Source organism: Aethina tumida, chromosome 6 (assembly GCF_024364675.1).
Source record: "Aethina tumida isolate Nest 87 chromosome 6, icAetTumi1.1, whole genome shotgun sequence".
NCBI lineage: Eukaryota > Metazoa > Arthropoda > Insecta > Coleoptera > Nitidulidae > Aethina > Aethina tumida.
In genome coordinates this window covers 10357981-10378090 of record NC_065440.1, presented here as the reverse complement: position 1 = coordinate 10378090, position 20110 = coordinate 10357981, and the positions used below count along the sequence as shown (strand labels likewise).

The window sequence follows — 20110 nt, the reverse complement described above, 5'->3', positions numbered from 1 at the left end:
CAATTAAATTAACTGACTTCTACTGAATTTGTAAGAAATAGGTCAGTAAGATAAAACATTCCCTTTAAATTGTGGTTAAAGAATGAGCTTTTTATTCTATTGTAATTAATTCTTACTTTTCACCTTCACACAAAATTTGCCACTTCAAAAAATTCAATAATAACATAAGCAACATCCATATTAGTGCTACTTTTCGACTGGTTTGGTTACAGTAGCCAAATTTGCCATTATATTAACTGCTGAAAGTTGGAATATATACTTCTTCAGAATGCTGCACAGACATTATTGCTGAATCTTGATGGGGATATGTCCATTTGTGTCTATTGTCTTTGATATTTACGAGGGAAAGTAGTAGTTACTACCAAATTTTAGGCACATTAACATAATATTTTTCTCATGGTCTACTGTTGTAAATGTTGTAAAAACATTGAAGAATTGTTAAATTGTTAAATCTTCTTCAGACATTATTATTTTCTTCGTCGGATGTTGATGTTTCTGTACCATATTCCAGCAAGGCAGAAAGACTATTGAAGTTTGAAGTGTAGATACTTCTTCAGAATGCTATACAGATCTTATTGTTGAATCTCGATTGTGATATGTCCATTTGTGTCTATTGTTTCTATTAATACCTTTGATATTTACAAGACAAAAACAGGAGTCTCTGTGATGGTTTCATGGCTTCCTCCAAACTACTGGTACTCCAAAATTTAGCAAAATGATGAAATGATTATGAAATATAAATTTATGATTTATCCAGAACTACCAAATGAACGCCAAAATCTGCTATATAAATCTTTTCCAGAAAGTCAAAAATAGGTTTATTATTTTCGTTCAAAGTTTATTAATTACAAACATAATAAAAAAAAACTTTTGAATAATCTACATAAGATAAAAGCTCAGGTGTACTCACGTACATAAGACAGAGTTATATAAGAGGTAATATAGTCCTGATGGGAAGGCTGGTCAAATCAGGGGCAATTCCAGATATATCAGTCTAAGCAATTTCCATAACATGATAGAATCTCTCTCTTAAAATGTAATGTTGGATCCTAGATGGAATACATTCTCTTCCTTTAACATGGTTTCAAGTAGTTCAGCAAACAACTTTGAGAGGTCCAAAAGTCTTATGTTATGGTTCAGTTTTTACTGATCAAAACATTGAGGAATTGTTAAATCTGCTTCAGTTTATGTTGTTTTGTTTATTGGAGGTTGATGCTTCTGTACCATCTTCTAGTAACGCGAGAAGACTGTTGAAGGCTGAAGTAACATAGACCCTTCTTCAGAATCCTGTAGAGACCTTAATGCTGAATCTTGATTGGAATGTGTCCGTTTGTGTCTATTGTTTCTACTAATACCTTTGATATTTACGAGACACAAACAGGAGTCATTGTGATGGTTTTATAGTTTCCTCCAAATTGCTGAATCTTGATTGGGATATGTCCATTTGTGTCTATTGTTTCTATTAATACCTTTGATATTTACAAGACAAAAACAGGAGTCTCTGTGATGGTTTCATGGCTTCCTCCAAACTACTGGTACTCCAAAATTTAGCAAAATGATGAAATAATTATGAAATATAAATTTATGATTTATCCAGGACTACCAAATGAACGCCAAAATCTGCTATATAAATCCTTTCCAGAAAGTCAAAAATAGGTTTATTATTTTCGTTCAAAGTTTATTCATTACAAACATAATAAAAAAACTTTTGAATAATCTACATAAGATAAGAGCTCAGGTGTACTCACGTACATAAGACAGAGGTATATGCGAGGTAATATGGTCCTGATGGGAAGGTTGGTCAAATCAGGGGCAATTCCAGATACATCAGTCTAAACAATTTCCATAACTTGATAGAATCTTTCTCTTAAAATTTAATGTTTGTTCCTAGATGGAATACATTCTTTTCCTTTAACATGGTTTCAAGTAGTTCAGCAAACAACTTTGAGAGGTCCAAAAGTCTTATGTTACAGTTCAGTTTTTACTGATCAAAACATTAAGGAATTGTTAAATCTGCTTCAGTTTATGGTGTTTTGTTTATTGGAGATTGATGCTTCTGTACCATCTTCTAGTAACGCGAGAAGACAGTTGAAGGCTGAAGTAACATAGTTCCTTCTTCAGAATCCTGTGGAGACCTTAATGCTGAATCTTGATTGGAATGTGTCCGTTTGTGTCTATTGTTTCTACTAATACCTTTGATATTTACGAGACACAAACAGGAGTCATTGTGATGGTTTTATAGTTTCCTCCAAATTGCTGAATCTTGATTGGGATATGTCCATTTGTGTCTATTGTTTCTATTAATACCTTTGATATTTACAAGACAAAAACAGGAGTCTCTGTGATGGTTTCATGGCTTCCTCCAAACTACTGGTACTCCAAAATTTAGCAAAATGATGAAATGATTATGAAATATAAATTTATGATTTATCCAGAACTACCAAATGAACGCCAAAATCTGCTATATAGATCCTTTCAAGAAAGTCAAAAATAGGTTTATTATTTTCGTTCAAAGTTTATTCATTACAAACATAATAAAAAAAACTTTTGAATAATCTACATAAGATAAAAGCTCAGGTGTACTCACGTACATAAGACAGAGTTATATAAGAGGTAATATAGTCCTGATGGGAAGGCTGGTCAAATCATGGGCAATTCCAGATATATCAGTCTAAGCAATTTCCATAACATGATAGAATCATTCTCTTAAAATGTAATGTTGGATCCTAGATGAAATACATTCTCTTCCTTTAACATGGTTTCAAGCAGTTCAGCAAACAACTTTGAGAGGTCCAAAAGTCTTGTGTTATGGTTCAGTTTTTACTGATCAAAACATTGAGGAATTGTTAAATCTGCTTCAGTTTATGTTGTTTTGTTTATTGGAGGTTGATGCTTCTGTACCATCTTCTAGTAACGCGAGAAGACTGTTGAATGCTGAAGTAACATATATCCTTCTTCAGAATCCTGTAGAGACCTTAATGCTGAATCTTGATTGGAATGTGTCCGTTTGTGTCTATTGTTTCTACTAATACCTTTGATATTTACGAGACACAAACAGGAGTCATTGTGATGGTTTTATAGTTTCCTCCAAATTGCTGAATCTTGTTTGGGATACGTCCATTTGTGTCTATTGTTTCTATTAATACCTTTGATATTTACAAAACAAAAACAGGAGTCTCTGTTATGGTTCCATGGCTTCCTCCAAACTACTGGTACCCCCAAAATTTAGCAAAATGATGAAATGATTATGAAATATAAATTTATGATTTATCCAGAACTACCAAATGAACGCCAAAATCTGCTATATAAATCCTTTCAAGAAAGTCAAAAATAGGTTTATTATTTTCGTTCAAAGTTTATTCATTACAAACATAATAAAAAAAACTTTTGAATAATCTACATAAGATAAAAGCTCAGGTGTACTCACGTACATAAGACAGAGTTATATAGGAGGTAATATAGTCCTGATGGGAAGGCTGGTCAAATCATGGGCAATTCCAGATATATCAGTCTAAGCAATTTCCATAACATGATAGAATCCTTTTCTTAAAATGTAATGTTGGATCCTAGATGGAATACATTCTCTTCCTTTAACATGGTTTCAAGTAGTTCAGCAAACAACTTTGAGAGGTCCAAAAGTCTTGTGTTATGGTTCAGTTTTTACTGATCAAAACATTGAGGAATTGTTAAATCTGCTTCAGTTTATGTTGTTTTGTTTATTGGAGGTTGATGCTTCTGTGCCATCTTCTAGTAACGCGAGAAGACTGTTGAAGGCTGAAGTAACATAGATCCTTCTTCAGAATCCTGTAGAGACCTTAATGCTGAATCTTGATTGGAATGTGTCCGTTTGTGTCTATTGTTTCTACTAATACCTTTGATATTTACGAGACACAAACAGGAGTCATTGTGATGGTTTCATGGTTTCCTCCAAATTACTGATACTCCAAATTTTACGTACCTTAGTATCTTTCTCATGATCCATTGTTGTAAATGTTCATCGTATGTTTTTCATATGGAATGACACCTTTGGAAACAACACATTAAAAATATCCTAAATGAGTCTTTGTTTTCTGTAATAATAATTCTCTAATAATAATTTATAATATGTTTTAATATTATTTAAGGTGTTGACACCGAAAAAGATTCCGGAGGTAAGTTTTTCATTACATTACATTACATTACATTATATCATTAATTTGTTAACATGACTTTATATAATACAACCTAATAAATAATAATAACATGAATAATAAGTAAGTATAAACTTTTAGGAAAATTTAAAGATGTTGGTCAGTCACCTGATATTTGTGAAGCAGGTAAGAATATAATATTACATTATTTTAAAATTGAAATTCCTGATATTTTGAAGAGACAACATACTTTTCTCTTATATTAATTAGTTTTAATAATAAATATAACTTCTTTTAGAATGCAGCACAAATCTGCCACTTTGTCCTGCCAGCATACCAGTGCCGCCTTGTCCGGCCAGCATGCCAGTTTCACCGTGTCCTCACACCATGCCCCTTCCACGTTGTCCTGTCACAATGCCAGTACCACCTTGTCCTGCCAACATTCCAGATAAACCTTGTCCTTCAGCCATTGTGCCATACATTCCACGTAAGTTAAGTTTATTCATCAAGATTTTGTTGTTACTTCTGAAAATATTATTTTCAGTCAACCATTTTTGATCTCACTTTATACACATGACAACCTCAGATTTAGTTTGAGCTAACAAATTTAAAATGTTTAATTATCAATTACGTCCATTATCTTTTGAATAATTGAAGGAAAAATATACTTCAATAATACAGCCAAATGCAATGAGGATTTTTTTTTCTTCAGAAACCTCTATGGATTCCAAAATCTGTCCCCGACGTTTCCAACCTAATGAAGGTAATTTAAAAATGAATAACTATCACAAAAACCATTATTGTACATCAGTGAGGTGGTAAAATGAGGTATCACAAGACCATCCTTTTCATTAAAAAAAATTGTGTATGGTACTTGGCAATATTTAGTTAAATTAGCACCACTTTTTCATAATTTTCATATCTCGTTCCTTTCAAAAGTTAAAATATATAATTAAGTGAATAATTTGTCAATTAAATCTATGAATTTTTGAATAATAAAAGCAAAAGTGTACTGAAAATATTTGAGGTATTTCAATAGTAATATCTACATCTAAATGCAATGAGGAATATTTTCTTTCCTTCAGAAACTTCTATGGATGCCAACGCCTGTCCTCGACGTAATCAACCTGTCGAAGGTAATTTAATTAATTACTAACCATTAAATAATTAATTTAATTAATAATTTTTCCAAAAACAAAATTAGTATACAGAAGTGAGGTGGTAAAAGGTTTCCCACTGATATATATGAGTATATCAGTCCATCCTTTCTATTAAAAAGAAATTGTTAATGTTTCTGGGCCAAATTTAGTTAAATTAACATTTTTCCTTACTTTTATTCGACCTTTTCCATTGAAAAGTTATCAGAGGAGGATACTTTTTATGACCTCAAAGTATAAATATACAATGTATTTAATTAACAATTTAATTTAGTCTTTACTATGTACATGTATGGTTTTAGTTTCAATGTTTAACGCATCTAATGCACCCTGTAAAGGCAAAACAGCCCCCTCTACTTCACGTAAGTTGTTTTTTGGGTATTATTAATAATTTGATAATTATTTGTTATAGGACAGCCAGAAAGTATTGGTGGTATGTTACTCATAAAATAATCATTTCTAAATATTTATTTTACAAAAGCTTAATAATAATTTGTGAAAGATTATGAATTTAAAAATGGGAAGCAAAAACTAAAAATGTGTATATTTTAAAGGTTGCATGTTTTCAAAAAACTCCATCATCATTAGGATCCACTCAGTAGGGCCAACTCAACGTACGTACAATTAGAATTATGTAATATGTACAATAATTGGAACAATTTAATGTTTATTCCAGAGAGTCCAGTTCATAATACTAACGATGTGTGTGTGGGACGTAAGTTATATGATAGTTTGCTGTAAATTAGTTTAAATCATAGTTTCCTTTAAGTTCCAATTTCATATTATAAAAAAATAAATTTTTCTTACAGGTGAGGAAGACAAGAACGTTATAAGTATGTATGCTTATGTAACTATTAAAATAGTCATTTACTCGAACCTGGTCCAAAATAATCAAATTCAAATCGTTTGGACTTCTTACTACCAAATTACCTCGAAAAAATTAAGGGGGTATTGTGGTCTAGAGACATGAATTTTAAGAACTATAAACAATATTTTTACTATCCATTATTTTACAAGATATTTACTAATATTTAAAGAATACATTAAAGGAAAGTGGAAAAACTAAAAATTGACGTAATGGGGAGTCTGTCACAATTGTACCCCTCCTAATAATCTGAAATTAGCTATCGTATTAAGTGAAAATATGTTGAAACAAATTCTTTTTTCCCAAAATTACGGTTGCCTGTAAAAATGATAAATTTTTATACCATTTTTTTACATTTCCTTTTTTTTTTTAATAGTGAAAATTGAAAATTGGTGTTAAACTTGAGTTAGTCCTATGGAGGAATGTAAGAAGAAGTCTCACATCAAATTACAAGAAAATCAGTAGAAATTATGACAAAAATTTATTTCTTTATATATAATTTGAGTTTTGAAAAATCCTCCTGAGGACATATTCTTAAATGGTTAATATAATTTCTAGACTAGAATACCCCCTTAAAATATAAAGTTTTCATAATAAATTGATATTGGGAGATTAATTATATAGACAATCAATTTGTTCATCACATATTTATATTTTTTTAAGGAGAACTTTTGGAAAAATTAATTGGCAATATTGCAAATGGAAATATCAAAAAAGTCGAAAATGCAGGTAAATTTTGATATATTTCTTCAAGATTTTTATTTTAATTATTCATTTATTGATTAAATAAATCATCTTGTAAGAAAATTTTTAGATGATTCCAGAAGTCCATGTCAAACACCAACGCCATGTACATGTGTGAGACCGGAACCAACTCTCAGAATATGTCCGTTTTCTTTAGGATATCCGAACCAACCTACGACGACAGGTATTAAAAAAGGTTAGAATATTTTCAACATTTTTTAAATCTGTTATTAAATCATTTAATAATTATAATAATATTAAATATTTAAATGTTATAAATTCTCGTTATATAACTTTGTTTATTTGTGTTTATTTACATCTATCTACTATTTTACAAGATAGAATCTTCGGTCAGGATGAAGATTCATTAGTTTGAATGACTCAATATCAGTGGATCTATTCTTATCTTTATTTGTTTTATCCACACAATATATGTTCCATATTAAATTTGTAGATTCTCTCCCATATTAAATTTCTAGATTTCCTACACCGTTTGAGATGTATCTTTTGATTCTTTTGGTCCAGATACTTCTTTTGATTTAAAGACTTCTTTTGGTTTAGATGATTCTTTGTGTTTAGATGCTTCTCCTTTGGGTTTAGAGACTTCTTTGGATTTAGATGCTTCTTCTTTGGGTTTAGATGCTTCTTCTTTGGGTTTAGATGCTTCTTCTTTAGGTTTAGAGACTTCTTTTGGTTTATATGCTACTTTTTTAGGTTTAGAGACTTTATTTACATACATACAACATTGAAATAATAATAATTATCCGTAGATACTTCTTTTTGGTGGAGGCATCTCATCATGATCCATTTTTCTTTTCTTGTTGTTTACTTTCTCCTTTACATTTTTTGATGATTTCTCTCTCGAATTGTGAGCTGATAAATTTCCTGCACACAAAGCTGCTTCGAAGCTAAATGTGTCGGTAACACCGTTTAAGATGTATCTTTTGACTCTTTTGGTCCAGATACTTCTTTTGATTTAAAGACTTCTTTTGGTTTAGATGATTCTTTGTGTTTAGATGCTTCTTCTTTGGGTTTAGAGACTTCTTTTGGTTTAGATGCTTCTTTTTTAGGTTTAGAGACTTTATTTACATACATACAACATTGAAATAATAATAATTATCCATAGATACTTCTTTTTGGCGGAGGAATCCCATCATGATCCATTTTCCTTTTCTTATTGTTTACTTTCTCCTTTACATTCTTTAATGATTTCTCTCTCGAATTGTGAGCTGATAAATCTCCTGCACACAAAGCTGCTTCGAAGCTGTGTCGGTAACACCTGTTGAGATAATGTCGTGTTTAAATATATCTTTTGACTCTTTTGGTCTACAGACTTCTTTTGGTCTACAAACTTCTTTTGGTTTATTTGCTTCTTTTGGTTTATTTGCGTCTTTTGGTTTATTTGCTTCTTTTGGTTTATTTGCTTCTTTTGGTTTAGATGCCTCTTTTGGTTTAGATGCCTCTTTTGGTTTAGACGCCTCTTTTGGTTTATATGCCTCTTTTGGTGTAGATGCCTCTTCTTTGGGTTTACAATATACGTTCAGTTTTAACTTCTCTTCCATGATAACTTTGTATAATTCCTTCATAGGAATAAATTTTTTGTTGACTGGTTTTGAGGGAACCAAACAACTGTATCCCGAAACTGGACGAATCTTCGGTTTGCATGATTCTTATTTTTATCTTCATTTGTTTTATCTTCATTTATTTTATCCACACAATATGTTTCATATTAAATTTGTAGATTCTCTCCCATATTAAATTTCTAGATTTCTTACAAAGGAATACAATTTTTTTGATTAATAATAATTTGGTTTGAAAGTAATAAATTTATTTATTTGCATTTATTTACATACATACAACATTGAAATAGTAATAATTATCCATAGATACTTCTTTTTGGTGGAGGCATCCCATCATGATCCATTTTTCTTTTCTTGTTGTTTACTTTCTCTTTTACATCCTTTGATGATTTCTCTCTCGAATTGTGAGCTGATAAATCTCTTGCGCACAAAGCTGCTTCGAAGCTAAATGTATCTTTTGGCTCTTCTGGTCTAGATGCTTCTTTTGGTTTAGATGCTTCTTTTGGTTTAGATGCTTCTTTTGGTTTAGATGCTTCTTTTGGTTTAGATGCTTCTTTTGGTTTAGATGCTTCTTTTGGTTTAGATGCTTCTTTTGGTTTAGATGCTTCTTTTGGTTTAGATGCTTCTTTTGGTTTAGATGCTTCTTTTGGTTTAGATGCTTCTTTTGGTTTAGATGCTTCTTTTGGTTTAGATGCTTCTTTTGGTTTAGATGCTTCTTTTGGTTTAGACACTTCTTTTGGTTTAAATGTATCATTTGGCTCTTCTGGTCTAGAGACTTCTTTTGGTTTAGATGCTTCTTTTGGTTTAGATGCTTCTTTTGGTTTAGATGCTTCTTTTGGTTTAGATGCTTCTTTTGGTTTAGATGCTTCTTTTGGTTTAGATGCTTCTTTTGGTTTAGATGCTTCTTTTGGTTTAGATGCTTCTTTTGGTTTAGATGCTTCTTTTGGTTTAGATGCTTCTTTTGGTTTAGATGCTTCTTTTGGTTTAGATGCTTCTTTTGGTTTAGATGCTTCTTTTGGTTTAGATGCTTCTTTTGGCTCTTCTGGTCTAGAGACTTCTTTTGGTCTAGATACTTCTTTTGATTTAGATGCTTCTTCTTTTGATTTAGATGCTTCTTCTTTTGATTTAGATGCTTCTTCTTTTGATTTAGATGCTTCTTCTTTTGATTTAGATGCTTCTTCTTTTGGTTTACAATATATGTTTAGTTTTGACTTCTCTTCCATAATAACTTTGTATAATTCCTTCATAGGAATAAATTTTTTGTTGACTGGTTCTGAAGGAACCAAACAACTGTATCCCGAGACTGGACGAATCTTCATTTTGTAACCACAGGAATTCATTTTGTATACTGTTCAGTAATGCGTTTTGTTTTTATCTTGTTAGAAAAGATGAATGTGTGCACTATTTAAATTAAATTGTGAATTAACTACCTGTCTACAGGTACCTGGGGATTAATGACACCTTAAATCTTCATAATGCAAAAAATTAAATGAGATTATAATTAATTTAAAATTAATTATTGCACATAATTTTCAGGAGAAACATGTACACCACAACCTGTCAAATTGGGTGAACCAAGTACTTCCGGTTACCCCAACAGTAATACGGTTGGATGTAATACAATAGAAGGTAAATATTGTTTGCCCATAGTACAATTCCTGCGATGAATCAAATTAAGCAGCGTCTTCGCATTTTTCCAATAAATAAATGTACGTGTTTTGTAGGGGAACTTAAAAAGGCTCTCAGTGAAACTGTGCAGACTGCACTAACATTGGTCTTGGCAACGAGAAATAGAGGAAAATGCGTAAAAAACTAAGTTTCGTAACCAGATATGCCGAAATCAAGAACTAAGGCCATGTAATAAATAAAATATTTATACAATTTACGTGTGAAATATTGTGAAAAATAATATAATAAAATCTTTAATAAAAACAATTGATTTTTATTCAAAATATATGTTTTTTTTTTAATAAAATGCATCTTTCTCTATTTAGTTGCTTAAATTAATAAAAATTTAATACTTTAAAACATAATATTATTAACAAATTGTAAAAAAATATGGTTTGTTACAGAGCCCACTTTCAGCGAATTTGAATTCGTTTATGAGAAAACAAGTCAATCTGATAAGGTAACATAAAATATGATTTATTGCTATACATTGTTTATTAACCTTCATTATTGTTTTAGAATTTAAAGAAAGCTTCATTTAAAGATGGTCCAGTTGATAGAATGTCCCGTACTTCCATTTGCTTACGTACGAAACACCAATTATATATCTTTTCGGTGTTTGTGAATGCAATTTCAATTTTAATTTTTAGCTTGCCACTTAACAAATTGTGTCTGCGTTGGATGTGAAGAACCGTCTGGCATTGAAAAGGGCACCTTAGGTATAATGCACATATACGTTTTTTCCCACTTATCATTTTTCAAAATAAATATTTTGTTTGTGAAGTAAATGCAGTGTTGTACATGAATGTTTTATACAGTTCTCATAAATTTTAATGTGTACTCAGCCATACTCGTTTCAATAGGAAGATGAGCACAGATGACGTCAGTAGCTTAGTGCACACTTATGATGCCGTCTCCCAATTATTTTAAGTGATTTATTTCACCTGTAATTGTATTTCTATATTTCAGACCCGGAATGTGTTCAGACATACGAACTTGTTTGTGCTGAATGTGGAAATCAAGGTAAAAAAAATGAATGTTTTAAAACATTAAATAAAACGTTTAATATCATTATAATTTTAGTTTTTACACATATTAAAAATATTCCTGGCCATAGATTACTTGGGAATTATATTCACTGTAAGTATCCACTTATTTTAACATGGTTATTAATTAATACATAATTTAATTAATTTTCAGCTCATCCTCCTGATGATAATTCAAAATGTCACGGTTGTATGCTTGAAGGTAATTTAAATTAATTGATACAATATATTATACTCTAACCTAATATCTAGAGAAGTAAACACTTATAAAACATGTGTTACAAATTTTAGAGATAAAACATCAAAAACTTATTTATTCTTATAATATATATTTTTTTTTGTTTTAGATTCACTTGAAAGCTTCAACTATAAAGAAATATTTAATGTTTCACTAACCGATTTATCAAACCCGGCACAGGAAAAAGGTAAGGAAAAAAACAACCAAATACTATTTATTTATACAATATCCATTTTTTATTTCAACATTTAAGTAATGTATAAATGTATTATTTTTAGAAATAAATAATGTCAACATTAATATGACCCCTGAAGAAGTTAGAAAAGAAATTGAACAACATTTGGGCTGCTTCTTATGTCACTCAATTATAATGAGAAGTAAGAGCTTCTATATTACTTATCATTAAAATTATATATAATGTTACATTACTAATTAAAAATATTTTTCAGCACATGAAGACAATTAAAGTAAGTATATGTTATTTTTTAATAAATATATTGTGTTTATAATCACAATTTGTTTTTAGATACATTTATTTTATAAGTTAGTAGAAACTGGATGTTTTTAAAGTAATGAATATGTTATTATTAACCAATAAAACTATTTGTTTACTTATTTATATCTTAATTATTTTAATTAATACTTATTATAAAATATACAATATAATAAATGCAGTGTTGTACATATATGATTTATACAGTTCTCATAAATTTTACTGTGTACTCAACCATACTTGTTTCAATAGGAAGATGAGCACAGATGACATCAGTAGCTTAGTGCACACTTATGATGGCGTCTCCTATTATCTATTTTAGTACTTTAACCAGAAATTATTTTAAATAAATAATAATAAATATATGAAATTATTTTAAATGATTAATTTCACCTGTATTCGTATATTTAAGACTCAGAATGTGTAAAAAAGAAGAATGTTTTAAATTTTTAAATAAAACGTTTAATATCAATTATAATTTTAGTTTTTACACATATTTAATATTCCTGGTCATTGTCGTGACTAAATTCTAAATCTAATGGGAACTGAATCAATATGTTATTACTGACTGTTTGTTTCGATGTAATATTTTTACAGTAATATGAAATTCGAAAATGAATTACATAGATAATTTGACACTTGTTTATTATATAGTTGGATGGATGGAATATTTTTGAAATAGCTATTATAAATTAAATATATAGTCAATTCTCTAGTCAATATATTATTACTGACTATTTGTTTCGAGATAATATTTTTACAGTAATATGAAATTCGAAAATGAATTACATATATTTCTTAGTTGTTTATTATAAATTTGGATGGGTGGAATATTTTTGAAAAATTATAAATTAAATGAATAGTCAATACTCGTTAATTTGTTTATTTGCGTTTATTTATATCTGTATTCACAACAATCTAACAATATTTAACCATATATACTTCTTTTTGGCGGAGGTATTCCGTCATGATCCATTTTCCTTTTCTTGTTGTTTACTTTCTCCTTTACATCCTTTGATGATTTCTCTCTCGAATTGTGAGCTGAGAAATTTCCTGCACACAAAGCTGCTTCGAAGCTAAATGTGTCGGTAACACCATTTGAGATAGTGTTGTCCTGTTTAGATGTATCTTTTGGTTTAGATGCTTCTTTTGGTTTAGATGCTTCTTTTGGTTTAGATGCTTCTTTTGGTTTAGATGCTTCTTTTGGTTTAGATGCTTCTTTTGGTTTAGATGCTTCTTTTGGTTTAGATGCTTCTTTTGGTTTAGATGCTTCTTTTGGTTTAGATGCTTCTTTTGGTTTAGATGCTTCTTTTGGTTTAGATGCTTCTTTTGGTTTAGATGCTTCTTTTGGTTTAGATGCTTCTTTTGGTTTAGATGCTTCTTTTGGTTTAGATGCTTCTTTTGGTTTAGATGCTTCTTTTGGTTTAGATGCTTCTTTTGGTTTAGATGCTTCTTCTTTGGATTTACAATATACGTTCAGTTTTGACTTCTCTTCCTTGATAACTTTGTATAATTCCTTCATAGGAATAAATTTTTTGTTGGCTGGTTTTGAGGGAACCAAACAACTGTATCCCGAAACTGGACGAATCTTCATTTTGTAACCACAGGAATTCATTTTATATACTGTTCAGTAATACGTTTTGTTTTAATCTTGTTAGAAAAGATGAATGTGTGTACTTTTTAAATGAAATTGTGAATTTACTACCTGTGTATAGGTACCTGGGAATTAATGACACCTTAAACATTCATAATGCAAAAAATTAAATGAGATGTCAAATTGGATGAACCAAGTACTTCCGGTTACCCCAACAGTAATACCGTTGGAGTAAATGCATACATGATTTATACAGTTCTCATAAATTTTAATGTGTACTCAGCCATACTCGCTTCAATAGGAAAAGGAGCACAGATGACGTCAGTAGCTTAGTCCACACTTATGATGGCGTCTCCCATTTTTATTTTAATTCTTCTTTAACCATATATATTATAATTATTTTAAATGATTAATTTCACCTGTAATTGTTTTTCTATATTTCAGACCCGGAATGTGTTCAGACATACGAACTTGTTTGTGCTGAATGTGGAAATCAAGGTAAAAAAAAGGAATGTTTTAAAACATTAGATAAAACGTTTAATATCATTATAATTTTAGTTTTTACACATATTGAAAATATTCCTGGCCATAGATTACTTGGGAATTATATTCACTGTAAGTACCCACTTATTTTAACATAGTTATTAATTAATACATAATTTAATTAATTTTCAGCTCATCCTCCTGATGATAATTCAAAATGTCACGGTTGTATGCTTGAAGGTAATTTAAATTAATTGATACAATATATTATACTTTAACCTAATATCTTGAGAAGTAAAAACTTATAAAACAAGTGTTACAAATTTTAGAGATAAAACATCAAAAACTTATTTATTCTTATAATATAGACTAGACGCTTCAACTATAAAGAAATATTTAATATTTCACTAACCGATTTATCAAACCCGGCACAGGAAAAAGGTAAGGAAAAAAACAACCAAATACTATTTATTTATACAATATCCATTTTTTATTTCAACATTTAAGTGATGTATAAATGTATTATTTTTAGAAATAAATAATGTCAACATTAATATGACCCCTGAAGAAGTTCAGTTTTGACTTCTCTTCCATGATAACTTTGTATAATTCCTTCATAGGAATAAATTTTTTGTTGACTGGTTTTGAGGGAACCAAACAACTGTATCCCGAAACTGGACGAATCTTCATTTTGTAACCACAGGAATTCATTTTATATACTGTTCAATAATACGTTTTGTTTTAATCTTGTTAGAAAAGATGAATGTGTGTACTATTTAAATGAAATTGTGAAACAAGTCAATCTCATAAGGTAACATAAAATATGATTTATTGCTATACATTGTTTATTAACCTTCATTATTGTTTTAGTATTTAAAGAAAGCTTCATTTAAAGATGGCCCAGTTGACAGAAAGTCCCATACTTCTATTTGTTTACGTACGAAACACCAATTATATATCTTTTTGGTGTTTGTATATATAATAATACTATTATACTATAATAATATAATAAAACTATCTGTTTACTTTTTATAGCTTAATTTAATACTTATTATACAATACACAATATAATAAATGCAGTTTTGTACATATATGTTTAGACAGTTCTCATAAATTTTACTATGTACTCAACCATAATTGTTTCAGTATGAAGATGAGCACGTCAGTAGCTTAGTGCACACTTATGATGGCGTCTCCCGTTTTCTAATTTAGAAATTCTTTAATCGGAAATTAATTTAAATAAATAATAAAAATACAAAATTATTTTAAATGATTAATTTCACCTGAAATCGTATATTTCAGACCCAGAATGTGTAAAAAGAGGAATGTTTTTAAGCGTTTAATATTAATAATTTTAGTTTTTAGACATATTAAATATTCCTGACCATTGTTGTGACCACATTGTGGACACTAGATGAATGAATATGTTATTCTGTTTCGAGGTAATATTCTCACAATATGAAATTGGAGAATTAATTACATAGATGTTTAATTTGGCACTTTAAGAAATTTATTCTTAGTTGTCTATTATATATTTGAATGGGTGGAATATTTTGGAAAAAGCTTGAAATTATAAATAAAATGGATAGTCAATTCTCGTCAATTCGTTTATTTGGATTTATTTATATCTGTATTTACAACAATCTAATAATATTTAACCATAGATACTTCTTTTTGGCGGAGGCATCCCATCATGATCCATCTTCCTTTTCTTGTTGTTTACTTTCTCCTTTACATCCTTTGATGATTTGTCTCTCGATTTGTGAACTGATAAATCTCCTGCACTCAAAGCTGCTTCGAAGCTAAATCCATCGGTCATACCAACCGATGAGGTATTGTCCGATTTCCGGTCATGTTCCCGTGATTTAGATGTATACTTAGACCGAGATGTCGCATCTTTTGTTTTAGAGAGTTCCTTCGATTTGTTCTTATCGGAATAATATATGTTCAGTTTTGACTTCTCTTCCATACTAACTTTGTGTAATTCCTTCAAAGGAATAAATTTCTTGTTGACTGGTTTTGAGGGAACCAAACAACTGTATCCCGAAACTGGACGAATCTTCATTTTGTAACCACAGGAATTCATTTTAGGTGCTGTTTAGTAATGAGTTATGTTGAGTGTTATTAAAAATGTTTAATGTGTGCACTATTTAAATTAAATTGCGAATTAACTACCTGTATATTGATACCTGTTAATTGATGGCACCTTAATCCTTCAAAATGCAAAAAATTAAATGAGATTATAATGTTTAACAATTTTTTGTAACACACCAGTTGATTTGGGTGTATCCTTTGTTTTCCTTTCATCTTCTTTGCTTTGCATTCAATTGAATCGAATCGTTATCAACAATCTTTCGCCATCTAGTGTGCAAATTGTCAATCCCGGACCGATAATTAATTGGTGTTTAAGTAACATATCTCGAGATGGCATTTTGGATGTCATCCTCATCACTGGATGAGACAGTACTTCATTAATTTGTGGTCTTTTTGAAAGACTCGTTACAACAGGTTAAAGGGAGCAATTTATTTTACATAAGATATCGATGATATTAAACTATACAATTTTCATTCAACAATTAATTTCAATATCACTAACTATTGGTTTCGTTGAACACAAATGTACTTAATTTATAATTATTTCTTAAAAGTAAAAAGGAAAGCAGTAAAAATGTAACAAAATATTTTCAATTAAGATAAGACAAGAAGATCAGTGGAGATATGAAAGATAAATCAAATCAAACTATCAATGAATGGTTGATGGGAGAAGTATTATTTTTTTATAATTTCTATAGACACAAATGATAAAAACATTTAAAATTATTATTTTTATAAGTAATAAAAATCTGTAAGTAAATTAAAAATTTAAAAAACAAATAAATTTAAATTTAAAAAACATGAAACATTTCTTCAAAAATTTTCAAAATCACATTTTTTTGGAATAATTTCAACAAATAAAGTTAACTTTAATAGTAGTGAAAATATAAAAATCAAAAAGTCATTAATAATAATTTTATAAAAAAATTTCAAAATTGAAATGTTTAAAGACATCTTTAAAATTTATAAAATCTGTAAGAAAACTGAAAATCTCAAAAGATTATATTTTTAAAACAAATTAAAACATTTTTTGGAATAATTTTGACAGAACAACAAAGAAAAACATTTTAAATTAAACATTTCTTTCAAAATTTGACACGTTTGTTAAAATTATCTTTAAAATTAATTTTAATATCTGTGAAAATATGAAAATCTGTAGATAAATTGGAAATTACGAAGGTTTTATTTCTTTAAAATTCATCAAAAAGTCAATGTTATACTTTTTAAACAAATATCACATTTTTTGGAATAATTTCGAGAAACAAAATTATTTATAACAATTATATAACATTTTATAACAAAATTTCAAGGTTGAAATGTTTAAAATTTAACATTTATATAGAAAAGCATTTTTAAATTTCATTAAAAATATTTGTGAAATCTGAAAGTAAATTGTTAATTTCAAGTTATATATTTTTATAATTAAATTGGAATTGAAATAATTTCAACAAATAAAAACGTTTTAAATCAAACATTTCTTTCAAAATTGAACTGTTTGTTAAGAACAGAAAGAAATTAACTTCTGTAAAAATATAAATATATGTAAGTAAATTAAAAATTGCGAAAGTTTTACATCTTTAAAAAAGTCAGTGATAATATTTTTAAACAATATATTTTTTGAAATAATTTCGACAGACGCTACAGACAAAATTACTCATAATTAGCCATTATATAAAAAGTTTTTAAAATGTCAAATTTTCATTTTTAAATAATTTTAACTGCACACAAAAATCTTTTAAAATTAAACATTTTTTGAAATTTTTCAAAATTTGGCAATTTTAAACGTCTCTAAAATTCATAAAAAATATACACAAAATAAATAAAAATCTGTATGGAAATTGAAAATATTAATCTTATCTTTAATATTCTTCAAAATGTCAGTTTTTAACGGTAAAAAATAAAAATTTGTAATCTTATTAATTTTGAGAAAAATTCTGTGAAAATATGAAAATTTGTAAGTAAATTGAAAATTACGAAGGTTTCACTTGTTTAAAATTCATCAAAAAGTCTAATTGTTATACTTTTTAAACAAAATTATTTATGATTAGAAATAGGAAATTTTATAATAAAATTTCAAAATTGAAATGTTTAAAAACATCTTTAAAATTTGACACACTTGACCATCTTTAGAATTCATCAAAAATATACAGGTCTGTAAGAAAATTGAAAGTCTCAAAAGATTTAGGCATAACTAAATATTAGAAAAAACAACTATCTACATAACTAACTAAATAAAATAACCTATAAATAATTTATCAATTTCAATGTAAATCTGAATATTGAACACAAATTTACTTAATTTATAATTATTTATAATTATATCTTAAATGTAAAAAGGAAAGCAGTACAAATGTAACAAAATATTTTCAATTAAGATAAGACAAGAATATCAGTGGAAATATGAAAGATGAATGAATAGTTGGTGGGAGAAGTGGTGGGAGGCGCCCGACGTGACGGCCCATTGTAGGCATGCGCGTAAGCTGCGCATAGTACTGAACAGTACTTGGACATTGCAATATTACTTTATTTTTCTAAAATAAAAGAATTTTTTTTAAATAAAAGTAGCCTAAGTTACTCCTTATTACATCAGCTACCTGTCAATAAAAGTCCCGTCAAAATCGGTCCAGCCGTTCCAGAGATTAGCTGGAACAAACAGACACACAGACAGAGAGACAAAAATTGCAAAAAATGTTATTGACACTCCAATTTTATTTATATGTATAGACGAGATATCGATGATGTTAGACTACACAATTTTCATTCAACAATTAATTTCAATGTCACTAAACTTTGTTTTCGTTGAACAGATCTTTTTCAACTAATGTGATGTATTACACTCAATACTCAGACACTCCAATTTTTTTTATATGTATAGATGTATAGATGTATAGATAAGAAAAACAAAAAAATAAATAAAAATATGGAAATTGAATGATTTAAAATTATCTTAAACACAGCAAAAAGGTCGGTGTTGACACTTGAAAAATTCGGGTAAATCTAGCAAAATAAATGAAATAAATGAGTTTTGATAAACTCGGATTCCAGGAAGGGGGTGAAGTAGGTGGTGACTTAAGCCCCTGAAGAATCAGAATGTCCCCTACAACAATCCTACTTCAACCAATCAGATGAACTAAAGAAATGTTCCTTTTCTAAACATTGTTGCCAAACTAATTTAAGAATTTTTCTATAAACAACCCTAATCTAAATAATAATGTACTTGGCCTAAAAACTTTATTGCAATTCAAAATACAGTACAATAAATTATTTCAAATCAATTACAATACCGATATTGTTTGTATAAGAAAAAACCATTGTACTTTAAAATATTTTCAATAATGTAAAAATCAATTCATTAACTAAATTTATCAATGTTGTAAAAACATGAATAAAAAGAACAGGCTCACAATTCTCTAAGATTTCACATAGGAGTAACTTATTGAATTTTTTAATTAATTAATTTAATTTAATAAATGTTTTCTAGCTTTGTTACACGCTTGACTCAGTTGTCCACAATAAAAGTCTGCATACTCCACTAAACACACAGAAACGCCTTTATGGTGATTCATTTAGAGAGAGCCACTGCCTTTTATGTTTTAGATTATCATATAGGTCGAGTGTGGATTTAAGTTTTATAAGGTTGTAATAAACATGAGGCTTCACACAATGACGCACCGTAAAAGTTTAACAAAGGAGTTATGATTTAGGGTTGTACGACGACCACAGGATTAGGGTCCTTTGAATTTATTAATGGCAGTGTGAACGCAGTAAAATATCAAGTACTGCAATATAGATGCTAATAAGTATGTTGTCAAAAATTCTATTTTTCAACAGGTGTGTCACATAAAATTGGCTTGGTGGTTACCCATTGGTAGCTTCTTAGTTTGTTTATTATTAATTTTAATCCTAATTTTTGAAAATGTTATTAATTGATACATAATTAATTTTGCTTCTGTAGAACATTTTTATCAATATCAAAAATTAAATATTATTTTATTAAACAACATATAATTTTCATGAA

The 20110-nt window shown here is 28.7% G+C and overlaps 3 protein-coding genes across 13 annotated transcripts in view; 2 read left to right on the top strand and 1 right to left on the bottom strand.

The window, feature by feature from the left end:
• LOC109605279 (uncharacterized) overlaps positions 1 to 10411 on the top strand; it is a 48572-nt gene extending 38161 nt beyond the window's left edge. For 5 of the 11 annotated variants that reach the window (XM_049968688.1, XM_049968684.1, XM_049968685.1 and 2 more), the window contains exons 29-42: positions 4125 to 4151; positions 4272 to 4316; positions 4429 to 4617; positions 4843 to 4893; positions 5216 to 5266; positions 5590 to 5649; positions 5700 to 5720; positions 5842 to 5901; positions 5964 to 6002; positions 6097 to 6120; positions 6816 to 6881; positions 6967 to 7092; positions 10013 to 10105; positions 10201 to 10411. In XM_049968688.1, coding sequence (XP_049824645.1) covers positions 4125 to 4151; positions 4272 to 4316; positions 4429 to 4617; positions 4843 to 4893; positions 5216 to 5266; positions 5590 to 5649; positions 5700 to 5720; positions 5842 to 5901; positions 5964 to 6002; positions 6097 to 6120; positions 6816 to 6881; positions 6967 to 7092; positions 10013 to 10105; positions 10201 to 10292 — 944 coding nt within the window. In that variant the 3' untranslated portion in view covers positions 10293 to 10411. Of the gene's footprint in view, positions 1 to 4124; positions 4152 to 4271; positions 4317 to 4428; positions 4618 to 4842; positions 4894 to 5215; positions 5267 to 5589; positions 5650 to 5699; positions 5721 to 5841; positions 5902 to 5963; positions 6003 to 6096; positions 6121 to 6815; positions 6882 to 6966; positions 7093 to 10012; positions 10106 to 10200 lie in introns of those variants that run through there. The other 6 variants (XM_049968689.1, XM_049968690.1, XM_049968691.1 and 3 more) reach the window with 6 other exon arrangements.
• A 141-nt stretch (positions 10412 to 10552) lies between these two features.
• LOC126265842 (uncharacterized) lies at positions 10553 to 12047 on the top strand. The gene is made up of 10 exons (XM_049968695.1): positions 10553 to 10604; positions 10664 to 10730; positions 10795 to 10863; positions 11114 to 11167; positions 11228 to 11284; positions 11345 to 11392; positions 11538 to 11615; positions 11707 to 11805; positions 11878 to 11895; positions 11955 to 12047. The coding sequence occupies exons 2-9, from the start codon at positions 10706 to 10708 to the stop codon at positions 11892 to 11894; spliced, it is 447 nt and encodes a 148-aa protein (XP_049824652.1). The 5' UTR covers positions 10553 to 10604; positions 10664 to 10705; the 3' UTR covers position 11895; positions 11955 to 12047.
• Positions 12048 to 12849: 802 nt separating this feature from the next.
• On the bottom strand, positions 12850 to 13515 carry LOC109606663 (histone H1-II-like). The gene has a single exon (XM_020023194.2). The coding sequence runs from the start codon at positions 13513 to 13515 to the stop codon at positions 12850 to 12852; it is 666 nt and encodes a 221-aa protein (XP_019878753.2).
• Positions 13516 to 20110: the final 6595 nt, after the last annotated feature.